Source organism: Pongo pygmaeus, chromosome 10 (assembly GCF_028885625.2).
Source record: "Pongo pygmaeus isolate AG05252 chromosome 10, NHGRI_mPonPyg2-v2.0_pri, whole genome shotgun sequence".
Lineage (NCBI taxonomy): Eukaryota > Metazoa > Chordata > Mammalia > Primates > Hominidae > Pongo > Pongo pygmaeus.
The window spans coordinates 15,386,155-15,411,400 of NC_072383.2; the positions used below are offsets into that span (position 1 = coordinate 15,386,155).

Genomic DNA, 25,246 nt, shown 5'->3' on the forward strand with positions numbered 1-25,246 from the left:
TGAACCTGGGAGGCGGAGCTTGCAGTGAGCCAAAATAGTGCCACTGCACTCCAGTCTGGGCAACAGAGCGAGACTCCATCTCAAAAAAAACAAAAACAAAAACAAAAAAAAACAAAGCACAGATATGCAAATATAATGTGTGACTGAATTACTAGTAATTGAAAATGATGAAAAGGAAGGAAGTGATACATGTGGGCAGAAAGGCATGTTGAGACCAGCTCACAGCAGGCTTTATATGATACACTAAGTGCGGGAGCATCAACTTTATTCTGTAGGTGATGAGAACCACTGAAAAGTCTTAAGCAGAAGAAAGAGATAAAGTTTGATTTTGCTCACAAGTGTCTGAGGAAGTCCAAGATGAGATTTCCACAGGCATTGGGATATGTAGTCTTAAGCTTAGGAGAATTTTCATGTGAAAATATTATAAAAGAAATTAGGAAGCCCTAGCCAGAGCAATTAGGCAAGAGGAAGACGTAAAAGGCATCTAAACAGGAAAAGAAAAAGTCAAACTATTTCTCCTTGTTGACAATATGATTGTATGTCTAGAAAGCTCAAAAGACTCTGCCAAAAGGCTACTGTAACTGATGAATGATTTCAGTAAGGTATCAGGAAAAACATAAACGTACAAAAATCAGTGGCATTTCTATATACCAGTAATGTCCAGCCTGAGAGTAAAATCAAGAACACAATTTAGCCACAAATAAAATGAAATGCCTGAGAATACGGATGACCAAGGAGGTAAAATATCTCTACAAGGAGAACTACAAAACACTTTTGAAAGAAATCAGAGGTGACACAAATGGAAAAACATTCCACGCTCATGGGTAGGAAGAATCAGTATCTTCAAAATGGCCATACTGCCCAAAGAAATTAACAGATTCAGTGCTATTCCTATCTAACTACCAATGTCATTCTTCACAGAATTAGAAAAGAAACTATTCTAAAATTTATATGGAACCAAAAAAGAGTCTGACTAGCTAAAGCAATCCTAATCAAAAAGAACAAAGCCAGAGGCGTCACATTACCCAACTTCAAACTATACTACAAGGCTGCAGTAACCAAAATAGCATGGTACTGGTACAAAAACAAACACATAGACCAATGGAACAGAATAGAGAACCCATAAATAAAGTCATATACCTACAACCATCTGATCTTTGACAAAGTTGACAAAACTAATCAATGGGGAAAGGACTCCCTACTCAATAAATGGTGCTGTGATAGCTGGCTAGCCATATGCGGAAGAATGAAACTGGACCCTTATCTTTCACCATATAAAAAATTAACTCAAGACGAATTAAAGATTTAAGACCTCAAACCATAAAAGTCCTAGAAGAAAACCTAGGAAATAACTCTTTTTGACATTAATCTTGACAAGTAATTTTTGGCTAAGTCCTCAAAAGCAATTGCAACAAAAACAAAAATTGACAAGCGGGACCTAATTAAAGAGGTACTGCAGAGCAAAAGGAACTATTGATAAATAGACAATCTACAAAATGGGAGAAAGCATACGCAAACTATGCATCCAACAAAGGTCTAATATTCAGAATCCATAAGAAACTTAAACAAATCAAGAAGCAAAAAACAAATAACCCTATTAGAAAATGGGCAAAGAGCATAAACAGATACTTCTCAAAAGAAGACACACAAGAGGCCAATAAACATACAAAAAATGCTCAATGTTACTAATTATCAGAGAAATGCAAATCAAAGCCACAATGAGATACAATCTCACACTAGTCAGAATGGCCGTTATTAAAGAATCAAAAAACAACGGACACTGGTGAGATTGTAGAGAAAAGAGTATGCTTATACACTGTTCATGGGAATATAACTTAAGCAGTTAAGTAGTTCAGCCACTGTGGAAAGCAACTGTAAGTAACGAGGGCATCTATACCTTTTATCTCTATACTAAGGCCAAGGAGAGTACTCCAATTTTTGGGAGTAATGTTAGCATTCCAAGGCATAATATGTTTACTAACATATGGAGAGTGACCAGTTTGAAGATTTCTCAAAAAACTTAAAACAGAGCTACCATTTGATTCGGCAATCCCATTACTATGTATATATCCAAAGGAAAGTAGATTGTTATACCAAAAAGACATGCACGCGTATGTTCATTGTTGTGCCATTCACAATAGCAAAGACATGGAATCAATACAGTTGCCCATCAATGGTGGATTGGATAAAAAATATGGTGCATATATACCGTGATATACTATATGGTCATAATAAAAAAGTAAAATCATGTCCTTTGCAGCAATATGGATGAAGCTGGAGGCCATAATCCTAAGCAAAGCAATGCAGAAACAGAAAACCAACTTCCATATGTTCTCACTTATAAGTGGGAGCTAAACACTGAGCACACATAGACATGAACATGGAAAGAGTAGACACTGTGGACTACCTGAGGGGTGAGGGAGGGAGTGGGGCGTGGTTTGAAAAACTACCTATTTAGTACTAGGCTCACTACCTGGGTGCAATATACCCATGTAATGAACCTGCAAATGTACCCTCTATATCTAACATAAAAGTTGAAATTAAAAATAACTACTAAATAAGTAAAATGTAGATTTCCCACTCGCTGTATTCTGAATGTGCATTGCCCATTACGGTGTAATAGGGGACCAATTTGTTCCCAAAGATGTAAATATCTCCTCCAGTGTGTTTTCCTCATCCCCATCCCCTCTGAGGGAACTCACAAATGTGAACCATCCAGTTATCATATTTGTTCAAAGGAAGAAAGCAGGGAAATGAAGGTCTCAGTCAGAACACATGTAGTTATTGTTTTATTCTTATTCTCTTGTGTTGTTTACAGTGTCTCTCACACAAAAGAAGAACTCCATCTGGCAGGGGATGTGACTAGGGACTCATTGGGCCAGCAACAACCACAAAAGAATCTAGGCATTAGAATGAACTACTGGAACCTGAGTCAAAGGCCTGTTAGTGACAGTTTGCCCATTTACTGGCCTCTAGTTGCTCGAATAGGGATAAGAGACAGAAATATTAAATGACTGTGTATTGAGATGGAGACGTGGAAGATCTGGCCTTGATGGAGGATCAGAGGGAGCAGGTTGGGTGAAAGCCCGATTTTAAGCGTCTTGTTCTAGGGACCACATTGAGAGACAGGGTGGGAAAAGATGCATCAATAAGGAAAAGTGGCAGTGTTGAAGAGGGACCCAGCTGTGGACATGGAGGAGGGACAGGGTGCTGAACACGCCTGAGAGAATTCTTCCAGGTGGCAAGGGTGGGGAAAGGGATGGGTGGATGCATTCATTCTGTCCACTCCTTCTTAATCGACAGGTTCCACTCCCAGCTGAGATGGTCTTGCTTGTCATCGTCGGTGAAGAAGGACTTGTTGTGGTACGTGCCTCGGGCCAGCATGCCTTTGGGAGCCTCCTCAACTGGCGTGAGGAACTCATACTCCTCAGGCCGAGGCCCATAGCTGCCAACCATAAATGTTGCTTTATCCACTAGGAAGAAAGAAGAGTTCATTAGGGTAAGAGCCTGATACAGGAAAAACACACTCCGCAAACTGGAGAATCTGGACTACAGCCTACAGTGATTAAAGCCAAGAGCAATAGTTTCCAAGCCTAAATAAACATCAGATTTATCTGAGGCATCCTTTTGTTTTTTATTAAGATGGAGTTTTGCTCTTGTTGTCCAGGCTGGAGTGCAGAGGCACAATCTTGGCTCACCACAACCTCCACCTCCTGGGTTCAAGCGATTCTCCTGCCTCAGCCTCCCGAGTAGCTGGGATTACAGGCATGCACTGCCACGCTTGGCTAGTTTTGTATTTTTAGTAGAGACAGGGTTTCTCCATGTTGGTCAGGCTGGTCTCGAACTCCCAACCTCAGGTGATCCACCCACCTCGGCCTCCCAAAGTACTGGGATTACAGGTGTGAGCCACCACACCTGGCCCTGAGGCATCTTTTTAAAAAAATTATTCTTTAAAACATTTTTTAAGTTGGAGTGCCTTTTAATAATATAGTTTCCTTTGTCCTACTTCCAAAGGCTATGGTTCAGTAACCTTCTGTGGGTCCCAGGGATCAGTGTTTTTTAAAAAACTACACAGTTGATTCTGAGGTAAAGTTGGGGAACCAGTGGCCTAAATCAATGGGGATTAAGCCTGCTTTTTTTTTTTTTATTTTAATGGAGATATAGCAGATTACACCATTTAAAAAAACTCAAACAAATTGAGACCTCAGTTCTGATCTCAGTCCTGCAATGGCCTAAGTCATAACATTTTTGAGCTTCCATTTCTTTGTGTATATGATGGATTTTAAGGATCTTCTATCTACAAACTATCATTCTATGAACATATCAGTTGGGGGAGATAAAGTAACAGATGGTGATGAGAATTCATGGATAGAATAATTGGATGGAACAACAACAGCAGTAAGTTGGTAAAAAAAAAAAGTGAAGAACTAGGACAAATGGTGAAAATAGCCAATCAAGTTTATTTATAGGTGGTTAACTGGAATATATATTAAGAATAGTTGGGCATTGAAAAGTATACATAGGCAGATAGGTGGCATATAGTTGGCTAAGTATTGCTAATAAGTTTGAAAAAACATCTGCAGACATGTCACTGTCCTTTTGTCTAAGTGAGGCGATACGGGCTTTATGCCCAAAGGAAAATAGGAAATTAAACTTTTTTTTCATGAGACTAGGTATTGGAAAGGCCAATCAATATCTTTCAGGTCAATGGTCTTCTCTGGGATTTGAGAAATTGACTGGTCCTCTATGACATTCAAATTTATCAGATAATTTCTCCCCTATCTTGCTTATTAATTTGGTGGAAACTGAGACATGCTTTGTTGTTACTTGCCTCTGGAGGGAACAGACCCTCAGGTAGAAAGGAACTGTAAAGTGCCTCCATCACCTTCCCACCTCTCATTTCTCCCTGCCTATATTAATGAAAGAAAATTGAAGGCAAGTTCCCAAGGCATGTCAAGAAGAATTGCAGATTAAGTAATGTTGTCATGTTATTTTAATTAGACAGGCTTTTTCAATCCTAGAAAATATTTTTTTCTATTTCTTTGTTAGGAAATTGAGCATTGCCTCCCCCTTCCCTCCAATGCCACCCCCACCTACTCCCACCCCAAATACACATAGCACTGGGCAAGTGTTTTCTTTCTTGGGTTTCTCTAACACTTGGGTTTTGTACCTGTGAACCGCCTTTTTTTGTTGTTTACTTTGTAGAGTATTTTTATATACTTTATTTCCTTTAAACTTATCTTGGTTACTCTTCTCCTTTACGAGTGATAATATTGAATCCAAAAAGCTGATTGCTGAAGGTTAGCAGCTGACCCAGTCTAAACAAGGTCCCCTGAGCATTGGCCTTGTCAGTGTCTAGATCAGAGGTGTATTTGTGCCTCTTCCTAGAGCCGGCATCCACAGCTTTTATCATATTCTCATCTGAGTCTATAGCTAAAAGTTGCTAATAAGCAGAAGTTAAAGTATCAATGAGAAGCAGTTTGGGACAGTGTGGAAATGTAGGTTCCCTTACCTTTCACTCCAGTCCTGTAGGTGTGCTGAACATATTTCAGGCCTGACACAATATCCCTGTTCACCTGCAGGTGGGAAGGAACCAGGATGTTCAGATTAAGAGGGTCTTTCATTTTTTCTCATCTTTCATGCTGATCCTGCCTAGCTGAATCTTCTCTGACAATGAAAAAACTAAAGATTTAGTTCAGAATCGGTGTTTCTATCATTATTTAGCATGGCTGTGAGGCAAAGATTAGAGAGGGGAAATCATAAAATGCAACATTGCCAAACTGGTTTAATTATCGAACATTTTGATTTTTACCGTTTTGGGAGAGAGGGTGGTTCATTAAAACATTGGCTCAATATTCTTCATTGTATTTCTCCTTTCTCAACGGTCCCAAGAATGGCCTTGAGCTTTCCCTCTCCAACACTGCTGACCAAGAGACCATCCTTGTCTTAGGAAAAGTTATGAAGATACCAATAGAGCACATTATGTAAATATTTAAAAACCACAACCTCAGAGGTGATCCACCTACCGTATAAAAAACAAACAACAAGGAGGAAAGCTGTAATGGAAAATTCATGTCTAGAAGATGGCTGTGCCTGCAATATAACTGAAATAATGGGTGAAATTCACTTGTACCTGGCAAGTATTTTGGATGTCTGTCATTTTCAGACGTTGTCTGAGATCTTGCTATTTTCCCAAGCCTTTCAAAGAAAATTCAGTAACGCAGAATGAAAATGTGGACAGCCCAAGAACTTTGTTTTTCCATGATTCATTTCACCTGGGACTGACCTGGGTTGTCTGTTAATTTTACACAGTGGTTATGTCTATACAAACAAATTAAAGTGGACATTGCATCATTAGCCGAAGAGCTTGGTTATCTGTTCACCAATGTGAAGAACTAAAGCATCTTCAAATAATTTTTCTTCAACAATAATTATGGCTGTCCTCGTGTGTTGGATACAATAGTTCAACCAATCAACCAGTGCTATCTTTTGTTTTGTTGGCAGGGAGGTGGCAGAGCAGTGCACACTGCCAGCTTAGATTCTTGACTGTCACAGGGTAAATCTGTAGTATAAACCTATGAAAAGCTGTCAGAAAAAGAATTAGCGTCATCAAAGAGACTGTGATAAAGCCCAGACTTTCTAATACTCTGAGTCTCAAATGTAGCTCATAGGAATAGGGAAAATAAATGCACCTTTCTAGATGTCCCCAAGCTTATCCCCTTCACCTAGTGGGAGAAAGACCTAAGAAGAAGAATTATATTGGTGTAGCAATAAGGACTTCAAGACAAAGAGTCTACCATCTCACCAGCGCTCTACAGTGGGTCCATTTAATATAAATACATTTGGGGTGGGTGAAATAAAACTATGAATATTCATAGAATCCTCTTCATCTGCCCACATCCCCATCCCTATTGTGTCTCCCACTCCAAGGGGAAGAAGCCTTGGTGTTATGAATCAAAGTGAGAGCTGTGGAAGTCAGAGATACCACATTTCCTTGGGAGGCAGAAAAAAAGTTGGGGAGAACCTAAAATAACAATCCTAGGCCAGGTTTTTAGAAAGTGCTAAGAAGTTTGGGAGGAGAAAAAGAACATTGAGTGCAACTAACAGAGATCGTGAAAGAGGACTTCAGCGTGTGTTACTAGTGTTATAAATGCAAACTTTCTTGAACATTTTTCAAGAGACTTCAGTGAAGATTTAAGTTGTTTTTCAAGGATTTTTGACTTTGATCTGGCATTTCTTCTAATTGTAGCTCCATGCTGGGACAAGCCACAGGATGGTTCAACTTTATGTAGGTTACTCAGAGAGCCATCAAACCTCTGAATTAGAGAGTACTCAAAAGCCCCTTTCTGTGGCCTCCTCCTGCATCATCCTAATGTGTAAACCTGACCACACAGACCCACATACCACACTGCTTCTCCGCCTCCCCATCCAGAGGAGAAGCCCCTGTTCCAGACCTTTCCTTCTCATCTTATTCACTTCAAAATTTACCTGTCACATTTCATTTGAGGAAAACTGGTTTACCAAATAGACAAATTAATGCAATAGCATCAATGATTAAAAATGAAACTGATGTGCAACCCATTCTAGGCATATTTTGATATAATGCCTTACCAAACCCTCAGGTGCTTCGATAATAAATAATGACAGGAAACAAGTAAGTGAACCCTAGCTCAGTGCCCATTATAGAGTAGGCGTCAACAAATATTTCCAGGATGAAATTATTTTCAGGTATATTTGTATGGGGTAGGGAGGGGTCATCCATCAACCCTGAATCATATCCTGTACCTTGGGGAAAAAAGTCCCCAGTGTGCAAATAGAGAGAGCAGATGGAGTCTTCCTTGGTGGAGCCCAGGCCCTGGAGACTGAGGCTAAGTGGGAATGAGAGGCCACCAAAGCAAACATAAACCACTAAGTGCAAACACTGCATTTCTAACCTATTTGTTTTCAAAGTCAAAGTTATTTTTCTTGTGATTTTGGCTGCCCATTGGGATATATGGCTCATTGGGATATATTAGATGTCAGTTTATCTCTTATTTAGTTTCCTCTTTCCTGGTTACCTATTCCACAACTATAATTGTAATTTCCAGTTCTTTAGCAAAGATCACACTCCCTGGATTTATATAATACTTGAGCAATTAGAGCTGAGGCCCTGTCTGTTCCATTTTCTTTTCCTATTGGTTGATTCACTTGTTTGTCCACTTTTCAATATATATATTCATGAACTATATGCTATTTACAAAGTTTTGTGTGAAATATTGGAAAGGAGGGATGTACAATTTCACCCTAGATTGAGGTGCTTATATTGTATGAAGAAGAAATGACACAGGTGATACAACACAAAGCAGTGTGTGCCTCGTGGATGTATTTGGAGTTCACAGACAGAGGGATCCCATTGGCTTAAGCAATAATGAATTGTTTAAGAAGTCCTGGCTAGGAAAAGACAGGAGGCAAGGGTAGGTCTCAACAGGTAGCCCTCAGGGCTGGGAAGAGGACATTCCAGACCCAGCTTGAGGGTACTGGGGGAGAAACAAAAAAAAAGTACCTCAACATGGTCATGCAAGAAATGTAGTCACTGATTAAAGAAAAGATTTAAACTTTACAAAAACACACAAGGCCGGATACTTACTTTGAAGTGAATTTTGACTCTATATTCGGAACCTTCCTTTAGCACAATGGTTTCTTTTTTGAGGGCTTCCAGATCACCTGTAGAAGAAGATTTAGAGAGAGTTTATCCTCAAAAGCAGATACACAAGTTAATAAATGACTTTTAAGCCCCAGAGAAATCTGTTGAGCCCACCACGGCAACATGGTTCACAGGGCCCTCAATTCACAGAGTATTTGAGTTTAGTCCTTGCACACGCACACACACACACACACACGGAATGCCTGAAATCTTACAGCTCTGTTATGAAAAACACGAGAGTATCCCTGCCCCCAAGTTTGATGACAATGCTAAAAATACACAAGATATTACCAGTAATGAGTTGTGAAGAGAAATCTTTTTTTGGTCAATTTATTCTCTCATTGAGAATTATATTACTGGTCAAATGAAGAGGTTACTAAAGAATATGCCCCTACCCCTCAAATAAAAAATATAAGAAAAATATTATTTAGGAGTGTCAGCTATTTGTTTTTATAGATTTGGTGATGTTTGTGACATTTTCTAGCTTTTAAAATTCTACTTGTTTTTATTCATTTTATCACTTTAAGAAAATATTCACCTTTGTGTTTACTCTTGTATTTTCATTTGCAATTTCATACTATTTTTCTTAAGGAATATCACTGAAGTTATAAAAGCTTCAGTTTCCATAAAACCAGGATCCGTCCCTAATTCCTGTACCCTGATTAAGGAGGTAATCACTCTCTATGCTTTTCTTCATGCATAGCAGCTTGTTTGTGACACAAAACCAAATTTGGTTTTCCTCTGCTGGGAAAGGGGACAGAGACCAAGTTTTCCTTGCAATACCACCAGGTCCTGCTGAGGAGAACAGATTTCTTTAGCGCTAATTCAGACCTTATCTTGCAAACCGGCAGCTGTACCTGGTAATATTAGGAAGACTCTGAGTTCTGGTGAGAGAGTATGAGTTTCTCGCCTGGAGAGATGCGAGCATGTGGGGGTAGCTGAATTCACATGTGTGCCTGCTCTAATGATTTCAGTTGAACAGGAAGTGTGCCTTCTCAGCCTCTGATTTCCTCTCTCTGACAAAAAAGCCCATATAAGGTAAAGACTGGCTATGTCCTGTGAGAGGGGAACTACTCTGCTGCTAACTAAGCCAACTCTTCTAGACTTGTGCATTGTCTGTCTCACAAGAGTCCAATTTTGTCATTTGGTAACTATTTTTTTTTTTCCACTAAAAACTTGCCTTTGATGGCCCCAATCTCCTGGCTCCGTGCTTCTCCTCTCATATCCCCTCTGATGCCCATTTCCTCCACAATAACCCCCTTCTCAGTCTCTCTCCTTCTCCTCAAGCCCTAAGTCTCAGGGAAAGGCTTGACCCTTAGTTACAATACGGTGAAAGAAAATAACAACATCTTAATTTGTATGCCTTTACTAGGAGATGTTGTTTATTTAACAAGAATCAGAGTTTCAAGCTAAAACAATTCAATCTATAGAAGTGGAATTGCTAGTATAATTCAGGATTGCTTCTCACCTTCCGGTAAGTTTTGTAACTGATACAAGATCAATACTTTGATGTTTAGACTGTATAAACCTTACAGTTTAGACTGTATAAGCCTTACAACTTCAGAAGCACACAATTTGTTTCTTAATATTTCCCTCAGCAGTCTTTATTGTATAAATAACAATTCTCTTACTATCATGTGGAGACAAAAATCTGTAAATATATCAAATGTGTATGCCTCCACTCTCTTCAATTAAATAGCGATAAAGATTGGGCTTTTCATGAAACATGGTAAATACTGTGCACTCTAAGAGCAATGATTTGTTAACTGGTCCTAGCATATATATCTCTCTGATTCACCAGTTTTCTTTTGTTGGAAAAGGAGACAGAGACCAAGTTTTCTTTGTGATATCTTAGGCCCCCTTTGAACAGTACAGATGTGTCTACATACCAGTAAGGTCCATGGTGATTGGTCCTGGGGCACTCTCACAAACCAGGGTGAGCCGGGTGACTACGACATTGGGGGCTTTCGGATCTGCAGGATCAAAAGGGAATGTAAGTACCAAGAAGAGACGTGTATAATGGGTGTGTGCATTTCAAGTGGGAGACAGAGAGTATGAAAATAAAAGTGATCTTTCTATCTGGAGTAGAAATAGAAATAGATGTGGCAGGTTTGCTATGCTTGGTCTTGTTGGCCTTGTAAATTACAACAATGTTATTTCTTCCTTAGGCACTTGTAGGTCCATCTAATTATTGACATCCAACATTTCCTGAATGGCTATGGGTCAGGTACTCTGCTAATTGGGCACTGTCCATTTATATCTCTGGGCCATGTCTTGTTCTGCCACAGTGTATGTGGAAGAGATGAATGGTTATGTAAGGACTGAGAAAGAAAATGGAGAGAGAGAAATACAATTCTAAGTGGTAGCCTGGAATTCTTTCTAAATCCCTGCTGTGTGTTATGTGTGCCTATCTCACTGCTGACTTGCATCTTATCTCTTAAGAAGACTTAATTATACAGTTCATAACTTTAATCAGCATATATAAATTGTGCCGCGCTCACTTATTCCTGGAAGCAGTTGGCCCTCTTCCCTTTGCTGCTGCTCCTGAGCAGCCAAAATGTCTTTTTCCTTCTCGGGAATCTTCCACCCACCCTGTTCCTCTGTACACACATACCTGTTACTACAGGACCATCTCCCAGCAGGGTTTTCTTGTACTTAATTAGACTCTCATCATCTTTGTCCATTTCCTGCAGCTCTTTCAGGGACTTCTGCGGTGGAGGCTTATAATTGAGCTTGCTGTCCAGCTCATCATCGTCATCCTCCTCCACATGTGGCTCTGGGGCTTTTTCAGTCATTTTGATCTATTTCTGGGAGAGAGAATGACAGCCCATTAGTCAACAAGTCATGAATATAAAAGATGTTTGTGGGGCTGCTGTTAGCAGCCTCCTTACCCTCATGGACTTCTCTGATCATCAGTCACTTTCCTGATTTTTTTCCTAATTCAATCTCATTAAATTCTATGAAATAATAATCTAATGTATTCTAGTAATTTCTCTGACCTGCCTGAATTTCTCTGTACCATTGTAGTATCTTCTATTCACCAAACAAAACTGACAGGAAAGAAATCACTCATATGTGAATAACATACTACGAGTGAAGCAACATGGCACAAAGACTCCTGAACAAATGAAGCAAAAGCCCAGTCAAAAAGCTGTAGGAGTTATCACAGTCCTCCAAATCCAGCCAGCCTGGCTAGCATCAAAGCTTGCAGCATGCACAGTCTGAGTGATAATGGTGGAGAGAGGCAGGAGAGAGAGGAGAGAGGTGGAGTACTTGCCAAAGAAATGGTTGGCTCCTCCCCATCAGTGGAATCTGTCCCTGAACTCCAGCAATGCCTCAAAGATGACTCATGAGGAACCGTTGACCTTTATGATACCTGCCTCAGGTGCCTGCATGGTTCACACCCAACACTGCTAATCACCCCCTCGAGGGTGGGTACTAGGTTCGCTGTTTTTCTTGAATTCCCCCCAAAACACTTGCATAGTTCTGGCACTTTATAAAATTTCCTTGATTGATATATAAGGTTTTATATCTAAAGATATTCTGTTCTTTCTAAATGCCACAAAAATAGCAAAGGACACTTTAAATTCCTCCAGACAAAATCGTAAGTACAAATTTGCCCTTAGCATTTGTCCATCCATTTCTCTTTTCTGGATCCACTTCCCTTTCAGTCTCTCCCCTTCTTCCCTTCCCAGGTTTCCATTGACCTTATAAGGCCCCACCTGGGCATACCCTGGAGTCTTCCTTCATCTCTCATTATCTACATTTACTTGTTTTGTGTTAAAACATTAAGGAGAAATCTAGGCAAGTTATTTACCTGTTAAGGGTTAATGACTGAATAGTAGATTCAAAAATTATTCCTCTTAGAGGATGTATAGTCACAGCTTTTCAGAGCTGAAATGAACCACTGGGGTTCATGTAATCATTGAGGATATTGAGATCCAGAGTTAAGAGAACTGCCCAGGTTCACACAGCTGGATGACAGGCAGTATACTAACCAAGAGGAAGAAGTCCCTCTGGGAAGAATTTCAGGCCCTATGGCTGACAGCCACATGCGATGGCTGCTGGGGAGGTATTTGGGTAAGGAGATCATTTTCTGATTTCCTTAATTCTATTTTGAGGGTAACTCTTTTCCTTGCCTGTGGTTAAAGCCTTCATTGCTCCTAAGTGACACAACTATAAGAAAATGTCTGTCACATCACATCCTGAGTGGCTCTGCGAACCTTAATAAAGTCTCCCAGGAGTGAAGATATCTCTGGCCAAAATCAGTTCTAGTTTTGAGTTTCAATGTCACTACTATTGGCAAGAGGAAGAAAAATAATTTGGAAGTAAAGCCAAATGAGAGCAATTTTAATGGAACCAAAAAAAAAAAAAAAAAAAGAGAAACAAAGAAATAATATCCTTTGGCTCATCAATTCTCTTCCATCTAAATAAGCAGCCAAACATTATGAGCTAGCCTTGACCAACTCTGAAAACAGCATTGCAATGCCCAGGTTCACTTCCTGTACAGGAAGAAAACATGTAGGCCTGTTCCTATGGCAACTCTTGCTTTAGCAGAAGAACCAGCACCACTCAAAGATGAGACTCTAGAGCACAGCAGAATAAACATAGTGACTAATGCAATTCATATTCCAAACAACACTCAGGGAAAGTGAATGAACTGGTTGGAAAAAAATGAAGGAGGCAGCGTGTGGATGTTGTAGGTTGTGGGTAATTTAATGACAATCATTAAGGGGCAAATGAAGAGCAAGCCAGATAAGACTAATCAGATGAGACAGGGGCCTACCCAGAACCCTGGTGATCCCCAGAGGATGGGGGCCACATAACAAACCTGCTGACCGAACATCGGAACAACTATTTATAGAGGAAGACATCCCAGCCCCCATGGTCAGGCCTTTCTGAACTGTATCACTTGGTTCTAACAAGTCGCCTGATTGAATGAAACCTGGCCGTCAGATGGTAACATTACATCCAGTCACTGGCTCAAGATGATTTCAATAACCTCCAGGAAATTGTAACTATGCAGCCTCAAATCTCAATGTTGAAAAGAGAAAGAGAGAGAAAGAGAGCAAGAGAGGGATTAGGTATAGGACAAGATTTGCCACCTTCTAACAGTGTGACCATTGGCACGTCCATTTATCTAACATATAGGTCTTGATCTCATTAGTAAATCTGAGGCTTATGTTCTATGTTTTCTCAATTCATTGCAAACAGATATAACAATTGTTTCATAAAAACGAGACACAAATTTACCTAGACATTAAAGAGTGGAGGATACTGTGGGATTTCTGTATAAAATTTTGTTGCAGTCGAAAAGGGGAAATTCAGGGCCATATTAAAATCATTTGGTTTAATTATAGCATAAGAAAAAGAGATATGAGACCAGGTGATCCCTAACTAGCTCATTCTAGAAAGCTGATTAGAAAAAGTAATAACACAGCAAATAAAGGACTGGAAGAGCAGTTCTCAGAGAAAGCCTTTTAAAGTAAAATTAGGGTCATGATTATTTGGTGAGCACCCACTGTTTACAAGACACTGTACTTTAGCCATACTGATGTTTAAATTACTCTTCAGAGTAGAGAAGAGGCTGGAAGTTGGGTAATCTAACCATACTAAAAGGGCCCACCTGGTTTGGTTGATTTCTTATTTTTTTTGGAGATTACAGGTCTCTTTCTTAAAAATCTGATAAACATTATGGTAATTATCTCAAGGAAAAAAACCAGATAAACCCATGACATTGTGCATATGATCCAGGGGTTTGTGGACCCCTGAAGTCCCTTATAGACTTATTTGGGTTCAAGATCTCCAGATTAGGAACATAACCTCAAAACTATGGAAGCATGAGCAGAGAGTGGAGTGTTACAGAGGAAGCTTGCTTTTTTGCTTTTGCTTGCTCTTTCTCTCTTTCTCTCTTTCTCTCCTTCTTTCTTTCTCTCTCTCTCTCTCCCTTCCTTCCTTCCTTTCTTTCTTCCTTTCTTCTTTCCTTCTTTTTTTGAGGCATAGTTTTACTCTGTCACCCAGGCTGGAGTACAGTGGCTCTGTCTTGGCTCACTACAACCTCTGCCTCCTGGGCTCAAGCAATTCTCTTGCCTCAGCCTTCCAAGTAGCTGGGACTACAGGCGCAAGCCACCTGCCTGGCTAATTTTTTGTAGTTTTGGTTGAGATGGGGTTTCCCCATGTTGCCCAGGCTGGTCTTGAACACCTGAGCTCAAGAGATCCACCCTCCTTGGCCTCCCAAATTGCTGGGATTACAGGTGCCTAGGCAGAAGCTTGCTTTTTCCTGGAGCTCCACCAGATCATTGACACAACTTAGTCTCAAGCTGAGAGTCCAACCTACTCAAAATATTGAATATGTTGAAGCAGAAGATATCAGGTGACACTTGTGTCTGAGGGCGCATGACCACAAAGCCTGGCAGAGAAGCCCAGGTGCACATGGGTGCAGGAAGTAGCCCCTTAGGAGAATTCCGTGGTCATTCCATTTGATTTTGGATTATGATCTCTTCACTGAGCTAGGCCTTGTTATGCATGCCTGGGTTTGGGTTCTGGCTTTCCTACTAACTAGCTTTTCCCTGTTAGCTGAATGTTGCAACCACTGTGGATCTGAGTTTCCTCATCTTGGGGGATGAGGGATTAGAGCACATCATCTTTAGATGATTACTTTTCTAAGGCCTCTGCATATTTCTCCTGACCTGTAATCATGTGTCAGCTAAGTTACCATTCGGTTATCTTATTTTACCTGTGAATATGAGAGAATATCTGTCTGTGTTTTGTTATTTAAAATGTATGTAAATCCCCATGCTAAGTGAGTAGACATTAGCTGCTCTTGGCACAGAAACAAAAAAAGGGTAACTATGTGAGATGATGGATATATTGATTTGCTTCACTATGGTAACATTTTTACTATCGATGTGTATCCCTAAACATTATGTTGTATACCTTAAATATATGCAATAAAATTCATCTTTAAAAGGAAATTTAAAAATTAAAAAATAAAATGTATGTGAATCCTCAAAAGATGCTGCATATTTAATTTAATTTTATTTTACTTATTTTTCTCCCAGATATAAAATTATTTTTCTTTCTCCAAACAGGTCTTTGCATAATAAAGGGTACCATAATAGTAAAAGCAAGTTGTTACTGAACACTCATGAGCCAAAAACTCAGTTATTATGGGATAAGTGCTTTGCATGCATTATTTCATTCAGTCATTGCAATGTTGTGAGGTAGGCACAATTACATTTTACAAGTGCAAAAACTGAGACATAGAAGAAAATATTAAATATTTCAATTACACAAGCATTTAAAATTCCTTTCCTAATATCACCCTATAGATAGTGAAAAGAGTAATGGTCTGGATTCTAAAAATGAGACGTTCACAATGCATATATTAATAGGAGATTAATATCTGGAATACATAAATACTTCCTATGAATCAATTTCTTAAAAAGTATTTATTGTGTATATTTAAGGTGTAAAATATGTCTGGGATACACAGATAGTGAAAAGGTTACTATAGACAAGCAAATTAACGTATCCATCATCTCACCCACTTTTTTGTGTGTGTGGCAAGAGCACCTAAAATCTACTCTTCAGCAAAAACTCAAGTACAGTACAATATTATTAAGCACTGTACTGCATTTTTAACGTTATTTCTGGGTAATCTCAGTTTCTCCCGAAGCCCCAGCCGTAAATGGCATATATAGTTTGACAATGATTTCTCAAATTATCTGTGTGCATATTTAACCACAAACAACAATTTTCTCTTTTTATCCTCCTATTTTATGGATGCGTGTTGAAATGAGAATAGGAATTTTATGAAAATTCTACAGACTGTTTTCCAATCCCATCATCTAAAGGACAACTGATTTTCCTATTGATAATATTGATATCATTGATACAAATTATAATAGTTATCACATGTAGTGCTAAGTGCTTTCTAGAGGATTATCTCATTTAGTTCTTACAATAACTTTGTTGGCATCATCATTCTCTTTTCCAGACCAGAAAACTAAAGTTCAGATTAAGTAACTTGCCTAAGAAGACCTACCACGTGTTAGGCAGAATTGATGTCTGTGCCCAGGTTGTCTGACTTTTAGGCACTATGCTTTATTGCTTCAGTTGTCTTTAAGAAGTTATAATAAAATTAGAGTTTGTTAGTCATCTTGGGAATCTACCTGGAGGCGCACAAGCAGAGGTAAATGCTTCTTTGCAAGCTCTGCAGAGACAGTTTTAACAAAGCAGGGAAGTGTCAGATAACGATGTTTCAGCGCAACTCGGTTCCTGCGTTACCTCGTGCAAGTTGCTTAACCTCACTGGGCCCCAGTTTCATCCTCTGCAAAATGAAGCCATGACATGAGAGGATCTCTGAGGCCCCTTCTTAATTTAGTGACTCAAATGCTCCCTAATTTAAAGAAGCTTGTGAAATGAGAAAAAGAAAAGAAGAAGTAAAAGGGAGATTGGGGAGGACTCAGCCTGTCAGCATAGAATCTTCTGGATGGGCTTTCCTCACCTTCCTCAGCTGCTCATCCCCTATTCTACAAAGGGCAGAGTTGAGTTTTGTTTATTTTTGACTTTGGTCCTTTGCACAGGAAAAATGAAATGGAGAATGAACAATTATATGTTTAACTAGGTTAATGTGGACCCCATTTGTTAGGCCCCAAAGCACATATCATTTTTTCACACGGGCTTACTACTCCAGTTTTCTCTATTTTCTGCTTCACAGATGCCCATACAGATTAACTTTCACAGTGGAGCCCTCACAACCCCATGTTTGCTATTCAACAAAGCATTGGCAAGCATTAGATGTGCTGAGATGGGGACTTAATCTTCTCAGGCTCAATTAAAATGTCAAATTAAATTAGGATGGTTACTCACAGCATGCATATGACATAGCACGAATCAATGTTTTTGCTTGCAAATTCAGTGAAATTTCCAAGACATTGAAGTGAATTACACTTAAAAACTTACACCCATGTCAGGATAGAGCATCATCTGTTTCATTAACGCAGCTCTAAATGAACTGAGGACAAGAAAAGGTAGAACTCCCGAGTTTAGATTAAACAAATTACCTGGTTAATTCAGAGAAAGGTGACTTTCATGTCTCATAGAACATAGATTGAGTCAGATGGACCAGTGATTCAAAACCAGGCTCTGTATTATTACAGGACTCAATCAAGTTGCTAATTTCACTGAGCCTCAGTTTTACCACCACTAAAATGGGGATATTCTTTTTTATGGGGTTGAAAGATTGGAGAAAGCACATGAAAAATTATAGGACTATACTGGTCAAGAATAGATGTTCCATGAATATTTGTTCCCTTCCTCTTCTTCCTTCCCTGCTCCAATTTGGTCTGTTTTGTTGCAAGGCTTCAGTGAAGCTAGGTAACTGCTTCCACACCAAATACTTCCCCGTGGATGGGAGCTATGTTCCCACTCCTTCCTCCTTAAAAATAGATTTTTGTCTTTGAGGAGTATTAAAGAGATAAGAAGTTCTGGGGAATGGAAAGGATTGCTTAAAAACTGAATCAACCTTAAAATGAGACTATATTATATTTCTTTTAAAAGCTTCCATGTAAACAATTTAATTTTAGGTTTTATTTATTGCTCCCTTTCTTCATTGAAGCCAGAGGTCACACTGTGAATGATGAGAAATGTCAGTGAACACAGGCACAGCTAATTAAGAGAACTCCCTCTGGCTCTGGAGCAAAATACCACAGAGACTTAACTCATGGCCCAAAGCTGGATCTGCAAAATTGTGCTGGATTATGCATCTAGACACACAGGCCATGGATATTAATGTATTAGGTAGAAGAGATAGAGATGAGAGAGAGAGAAGGAAGTGGGGAAAGAGAGAGAGAGAGAAAGAGGAGAAAGAGGAGAGAGAGAAGAGGGAGAAGGGAGAAAGAGAGAGAGGGGAGAGAGAGCGAAAAGTGGAAATACCAGAAGTAGGGGATTTCTATCAGAGAAGTTCCTATGTGAGCATCAGCATTCTCTGTAACTCCTGTTACCTCCACTTTCCCTGCAGACTAGGATATGTCTGACTTCCCCCAAATCAGGCTGTGGGTCTAGTGCAGGTCTGGAGAGTCAGGCCATCTCTAAAACACTGGTGACATTTCAGAGCTAGTCAAGGATTTGAATGTGCTGTGCTGCTTGCCTGGCGATTTGGTGTGTTACGGGATTGCAAGTTTGTCTCTCAGGACACCAGAAGCCTTCTTGGTTCGGGATTCCACCCTCTCCCCACCGCCCCTGTCCCTGGTGATATGGAGGAATCCATATTCCCCACTTTGCGGTGCTGCTTTCTATCACCTCAGCCCCATGAAGGACTATGAAAACTTCAAAACTGGATGAGAAAAACCAAAGACAAGATTATTTTGTAAGAGACAATAAATATTGTAATCAATCCAGAGAAGGGTACAAATTACTAGAAACGTAATTTCTTACCATTTCTCTTTGTGAGAGAAACAACTTATTATTTCTTGCCTGTGTATTCATAGTGTGTTTTTCTAACCCACATTCATATGCACAAAGAGAGAGAACTCAAGAGATCCCGTGAGCTTTGCTGAGTGCCCAATGTGTGAAGTCATGCCACCAAGTACCTTCACAAATATTATTTTAAATAATCCTCAAAGAAAATTGTGCTTTAAGGAAGCCATTGCCTTCAGTATCTCAATATATTCACAAAAGTTTTAAATTAGCATGAAAAGTTAGACGGAAGTGAGAGATCATTTTTTATGACCATTTGTGCTAAGATTATCAGGCTGTTTAAGAAAGCCCAAGTGAATTTTTACCAGCGGTAAAATTCACTCTTTGGCTGAGGACACCAGAGAGTAACACAACACAGGGTGATGCAGGATGTGCTTATTGCACAGATAAATGTTGCTGACGTTTCAGGGGCAACATGAGACTCATCTCTGGGTATGCCGTGTAGCCTTGAATACAGGATCCTGGGCAGCAATAACACAAACCAGGAATAAGGACTCTCAAAATGTGGAATTGGAGAAAATTCTTCCATGTGATTCTTCCTAAAGAAGGTGGGGGATCACCTGAGCCTCAGGAGGTCGAGGCTGCAGTGAGCTGTATTCATGCCCCTGCACTTCAGCTCGGGTGACAGAGTGAGACCCGTCTCAAAAAAAAAAAATAATAGGCCATGCATGGTGGCTCACGCCTTTAATCCCAGGACTTTGGGAGGCCAAGGCAGGAGGATTGCTTGAGCCCAGGAATTCGAGACCAACCCTGGTAACATGGAGAAACCCTGTCTCTACTAAAAATGGTAAAATTAGCCAGCATGGTGATGCATGCCTATAGTCCCAACTACTTGGGAGGTTGAGGTGGGAGGATCACCTGAGCTTCCTGAGTAGCTAGGACTACAGACACGCACCACCATGCCCTGTGAATTGCAATTCAGAGGCATTGTGGCTATTGATCCTTTTTGTATCAGTATGTAATTTTAGTCAAATTATTGAACACTTCTGCATTCTTCTCAGGAACAAAATATGAAAGTTTCTATCACCAGGCCTGACACATAGAAGGCACTCAATGAATGTTGGTTCTCTTTTTCTATCTGCATAATTTCAACTCCTCAGGGCTTCTCTTTTCCTGCTAGCTGATGTTTGTCATGTACTGTGCTCTCCCAAATCAGCTCAGACCCATATCTTTCCCTCAGAATGACTTTGTGGTGCCGAGTGTCTACTGAAAACAGAACCTTGATGTTGCTCAGAGCTTACTTCCCTAGGGACAAACTCATGCTCTCCAAAGCAAGGAAGGACCAAATTCTAGTCGAGGCCTGAAAAATGCTTGCCTGTTTCTGTTCAGTGACAGCATAGTTAGTCCTCAGGTTTTGCATCTGTGAAGCATGGATGGAGAAAGAACTATTCTCTTGGAATTTCACACATCTTACAAAAGAGTAAGATGCTCTTGTTACTAAGCTTGTGCTATATCTGCTTTGGAAGGGAATATATTCTTACAAATTAAAAAAACACAAAGCCAATGGCAAGATTCACGGTGCCTGCTAGGGACTGGACCTCTGCCCGCTGTCTCTCCGGACCAACAGGTGACATGGTCCTCTTGATCTCCTGTGCCTGACCATTCCTGCAGTGAGGATCACCAGGCCAACCCTGACTCCAGTGGCTCTAGGTCTCCATGTGAAGGGGTGACCATGAGCCATCTGGGTGAGAGCAGTCTGCCTTCCCCCACTCTGAATGAAGAACTTCCCAGGGCTTACCAGACCCACACCTCAAGTTACCATAGGTCTAGAGTTTAATTACAGATTATGTTTATGAAACATGCTGGCTGGGAAGTCCTCTAAAAGGGAAGAAAGTATTTCAGGTCATACCTAAAGCACTTCTCCTAATGGTAACTGAAATTCAGCCCTTGACATTTTGAAGGCCCACTGATCAGCTGTCCTAGCTGGGCCCCCTTGAATTTTTCTAAAACCTGTCTCTTAATACGTTATTTGGTGTTTTCCATGTTTGCTGTTAGTTATCTCATACGTAAAGGGCTACTACTGTTATTAATATTTTTATTTTTTGAGCCGGAGTTTCGCTCTTGTTGCCCAGGCTGGAGTGCAATGGCGTGATCTTGGCTCACTGCAACCCCCGCCTCCTGGGCTCAAGTGATTCTCCTGCCTCAGCCTGCCAAATAACTGGGATTACAGGGATGCACCACCACCTCCAGCTAATTTTGTATTTTTAGCAGAGATGGGGTTTCACCATGTTGGTCAAGCTGGTCTTGAACTCCTGACCTCAGGTGATCCAGCCGCCTCGGCCTCCCAAAGTGCTGGGATTGCAGGCGTGAGCCACCACGCCCAGCCCTATTATTATTTTTGACAACAACAGCAACAATCTGCCCATCCGACTGCAGGAATTTAATACATAGCCTTTGTCAGTGGTAGAAATTCTATCACTGTATATGACTCATGAGTACATAACCATGTGCTATACCATACTTCCTCTTTGAGGGCTAAATTCCCTGCACTCTAGGGGAAGATTTCATTATGCATTTCTCTTATATCACCAGAAAATTCTTTAGTGGAAGACAGTTTAATATTTGACAGCTTTGAACCATTTTTTTTTCTCTTTCAACCAGTCTTTTTACATTGTCTGCTTAAAAACAGGAAACCACATATCTCCACCCCAGCACAACCCACCATCCACCATCACAGACCGTATCATTTTGGATCTACAGTCTTTTCCTTCCAAGCCTGGCCAGGTGCCTGTTCCTACTTTGCAGGAAACCCCTCCAGGCACTCCCGGTGCGTGTTCTCAGAGCCCGTCTCAGAATATTCAGGATTGCACCTCCTGGGCTGCAGCGCACCCTGTACCCTCTTTTAAGCCTCCTCCCCTGAGTCACTGCCACCCTTCCCTGCTCTAACTTCCCCTTCTCTGCAGCCTCCTTAGCAATTTGTTATCACAAAGTTTGTTTTAAAGAAGAACTGCCCCTCTAAAAAAATAATAAACTGTTGAGGGCGGTAGCCCCGTCTAGAGGTTTCCGACTTTGCTCTGTGCCCACCTGAAGCCTCCCCAGCCCGAGGTATTTGAACTTACATTCAGTGCTTCACGTCTCTGTCCGGGGTGCCTCTGTCTCTCAACTCTGACTTCTGAGTACTGGCAGTTAGAACAGGAAGGAAGTTAATGAGAAAAAAAAAAAAAATGTTTGAGACCTACTCGAAGAGGAAACCCTGGGCTGTCTCAAATCCTGTTCCTTTGCACTGCCTATCTCTTGATCAGCCAACTTGAGCAGCGTTCTTGTCAATTAATGGCACATGTGCGAGCATGACAGCCCATGTGACGTGGAGATGCATGAACGTACACGCAAGAGTGTGGAGCCTATAGCTATGGGTATTATGAATAATTGTGAGGGTATGTCTGATAATCAGGTCATTTCAGTGCATAAGCCTATGGAGGCAAGGAGCCTGAAACCAGTAGCAATAAATTCACATCGGCTTTACTTTCTACCACTCACTTCTGTTCCCACTGGGTCCCCGCCAGCTTCATTATCAACCAGATACGTTGAAAGTTTGCTGGCAGTGAATGTAGAGTGCTAAGAAATTATGACTGTTAACTGCATATACTTGGTCCTAAATTTAAAAATGTGTCCTTAAACAGATTTTTGGAGTTTTGTTGGTTATAATTTCAAGATGTAGCTTTGTATTGCACTACAAACAGTCAAATATTGTTTATAATAATTTTTGCTGATTTTTCTTCAAATGAAACAAACAAGCAAGCGAAAGTACTGTCTTTGATGAAACCTAGGAAAGAAATTACAAAAGGAAGTAAAATTTCATTAATTCATAGTCTTCTAACTCAGAATTTGTGACAATTTAACAAGTACTAAAATAGACTTTGTACCATATTTGAGGAAATGGTTTGTGAAGTAATTTAAATGGGAACAAGTCTCGGAGGCCATGTTTAAACCATCTGAGGAACAGTTTTTAAGCAGCCAAGTCACATTCATGCTGTATATTCCCGTAGCTGTTACCAATAATAAATGCTTATTTAGGTTAATATTTCAATATTCAGAATTTACACTGCATCAATATATTTAGAACTGACTAAGCACACAAATTTGGAGAAACTGACATTTATTTTGTTTTCACCTAAATGTACTGCACCTTCTTCATTTTCCTTTGTAAATTGATACCACAGGGTTTGCCTTCTGCTTAGAGTCAATGAAATCAAAATAATCAAGGGCTGGGGGCGGTAGTCATTTCATGTGAGAAAAGAGATTAGCCTAGAAAAATGTGAAAAGAAAAATAGTATATAATTAAAATGAGTAAAAATACTAAAAGCCTAATACCACTTTATTCTATAAATTTTAAAATAGCATAGACAGGATACAGCCCTTGAAACAATGTATATAACTTTATTGTAAAAACAAAGCAAACCCTAACTTACACAGAAGGCAGTACATTCTATAGCTCTGCACCCTCAAAAGGGGACACATTTATTCATTCCATGACATTTACCGAGCACCTCTTTTCTTCCAAGTACTGTTCTAGTTCCCTTGTGCAGCAATAGACCGCAGGCGACATCTCTGCTGCCCTGTGGAACTTATGTTCTACCTAAGAGACAATTAAAATAACACAAGCAGAATACATTAATTGTAACAAGAAATATTTAAAAATCAAAATGGTAAATGCATGGTCTATATTCCATCACTCATTTCTCATGTTATTAGGGAACACCTCACTAGGCAAACCTGGCTTTTTTTTTTTTTCCCTCCTAGCCCAGTGTATATCGGAGGGTATGGGAGCACCCCTTCCCAGAAAAATCTGTAAAATCAATACATATTTTACAGATTTGTATTATAGATTAATGTATTCATTGGGGGATGAGAGAGCAGTCATAATTTCAGAAAGTTCTAAAAGGAGTCCAATTATCAAAATATACTTAATTCCTGGTCATATGCAAGGACCCATGGAAAGGTACAGAAATAAACAAGACACAGTCCTAGACCTCAAGTAGCTAAAAGATGTGATGGGGAAGAAAGAAGCAGACAAATTTAATTTTTTTTGTGAGCATAGGAAAAGAAAAAATACATGATGTATTTTGAGAGTACATGTAAGGACATCAAGGAAGGCTTTTTGGAGGAAGTGACCAATGTGCTCAGTTAAGAGGGAGAGTAAGTTTTGAGTAGTTGATGAGCGAAGGGTTGGGAGTGAAAGAGAAGGCACTTGAGGTAGAGGAGAAACATGAGCAGCAACATGACCCTGGCCTCCCAAAATGATGTGGGATATGCAGGGTATTATAAGGAAGCAGCTCAAGATTGATGGAATGTAAAGTGGAAGTTACATGTGAATGAGAAATGTACCTGGAGCAGGGCAGGCACAGTGTTCAGATCACCACGGACCTCTTATGCCGTGTTAATAACGACCTTGGCCTAGATCCTATCGGTGATGGAGAACCGTTGAAAGTAAAGGATGGACATGATCAGTTTTGCATTTCACCTAGTTTATTCTGGCAAACTGATGTGGTTGGATTTGATGTGAATAAAATCTATTAGGAGACTGTTTAGGCTTGAACTAGAACACTCATAATGAGATAGACAGAAATGGTCAGATTTGAGAAATATTTAGGTGAAATTGGCATGCCCTGGTAATTGGTGGGATGTGAAGGATGAGGATGAGGAGGAATGTGGAATCAGGAATGACTTCTGGATTTTTTTTGCTAGAATGATTGGGTCCTTGGGGGTACCACCAAGTGAGATAGAGAATACAAAAGAAGAAATAGATGTATTAGGAGAAATAAGGACATAGGTTTGGACGTGTCTAGTCCTGAGTTTGCAAAAAAATGGTGTCGTTTGTTGGAGATGATTTCTGAAAGATAGTGAAATATATAAGTCTGAATTTACACATCATCAGACTATGGATAGTAATTTAAACCAGGACACCCAAAGTGTGGCCTGTCTACCAGCAGACTACCATCACCCACGAACTCCTTAGAAATGCAAAGTCTCAGGCCAAACCTCCTACATCAGAATCTCTCCCTGAGGTTGGACCTGGAAATCTATGTTTTAAAAAGCTCTGCAGGTAAACTGTGAGGTTTTAGAAACACTGGTTTAAACTAT

General features: G+C 40.1%; 1 protein-coding gene across 1 annotated transcript; it reads right to left on the minus strand.

Annotated features, from left to right (window-relative positions):
- Positions 1-2,760: 2,760 nt before the first annotated feature.
- On the minus strand, positions 2,761-22,442 carry ARHGDIB (Rho GDP dissociation inhibitor beta). The gene is made up of 6 exons (XM_054444595.2): positions 22,225-22,442; positions 11,298-11,490; positions 10,573-10,656; positions 8,627-8,703; positions 5,513-5,576; positions 2,761-3,473 (listed from the first exon to the last, which is right to left on the minus strand). Exons 2-6 carry the CDS (start codon positions 11,476-11,478, stop codon positions 3,274-3,276), a joined length of 606 nt encoding a protein of 201 aa, XP_054300570.1. The 5' UTR covers positions 11,479-11,490; positions 22,225-22,442; the 3' UTR covers positions 2,761-3,273.
- Positions 22,443-25,246: the final 2,804 nt, after the last annotated feature.

Excerpts from the sequence above, each read along its gene's own strand:
- ARHGDIB (XM_054444595.2), bottom strand. The coding sequence starts at position 11,478 with ATGACTGAAAAAGCCCCAGAGCCACATGTGGAGGAGGATGACGATGAT. Across the intron at positions 10,657-11,297 it reads AGATGGTCCTGTAGTAACAG|ATCCGAAAGCCCCCAATGTC; the intron begins GTATGTGTGTAC and ends TTGATCCTGCAG. Across the intron at positions 5,577-8,626 it reads GAGTCAAAATTCACTTCAAA|GTGAACAGGGATATTGTGTC; the intron begins GTAAGTATCCGG and ends TCCCACCTGCAG.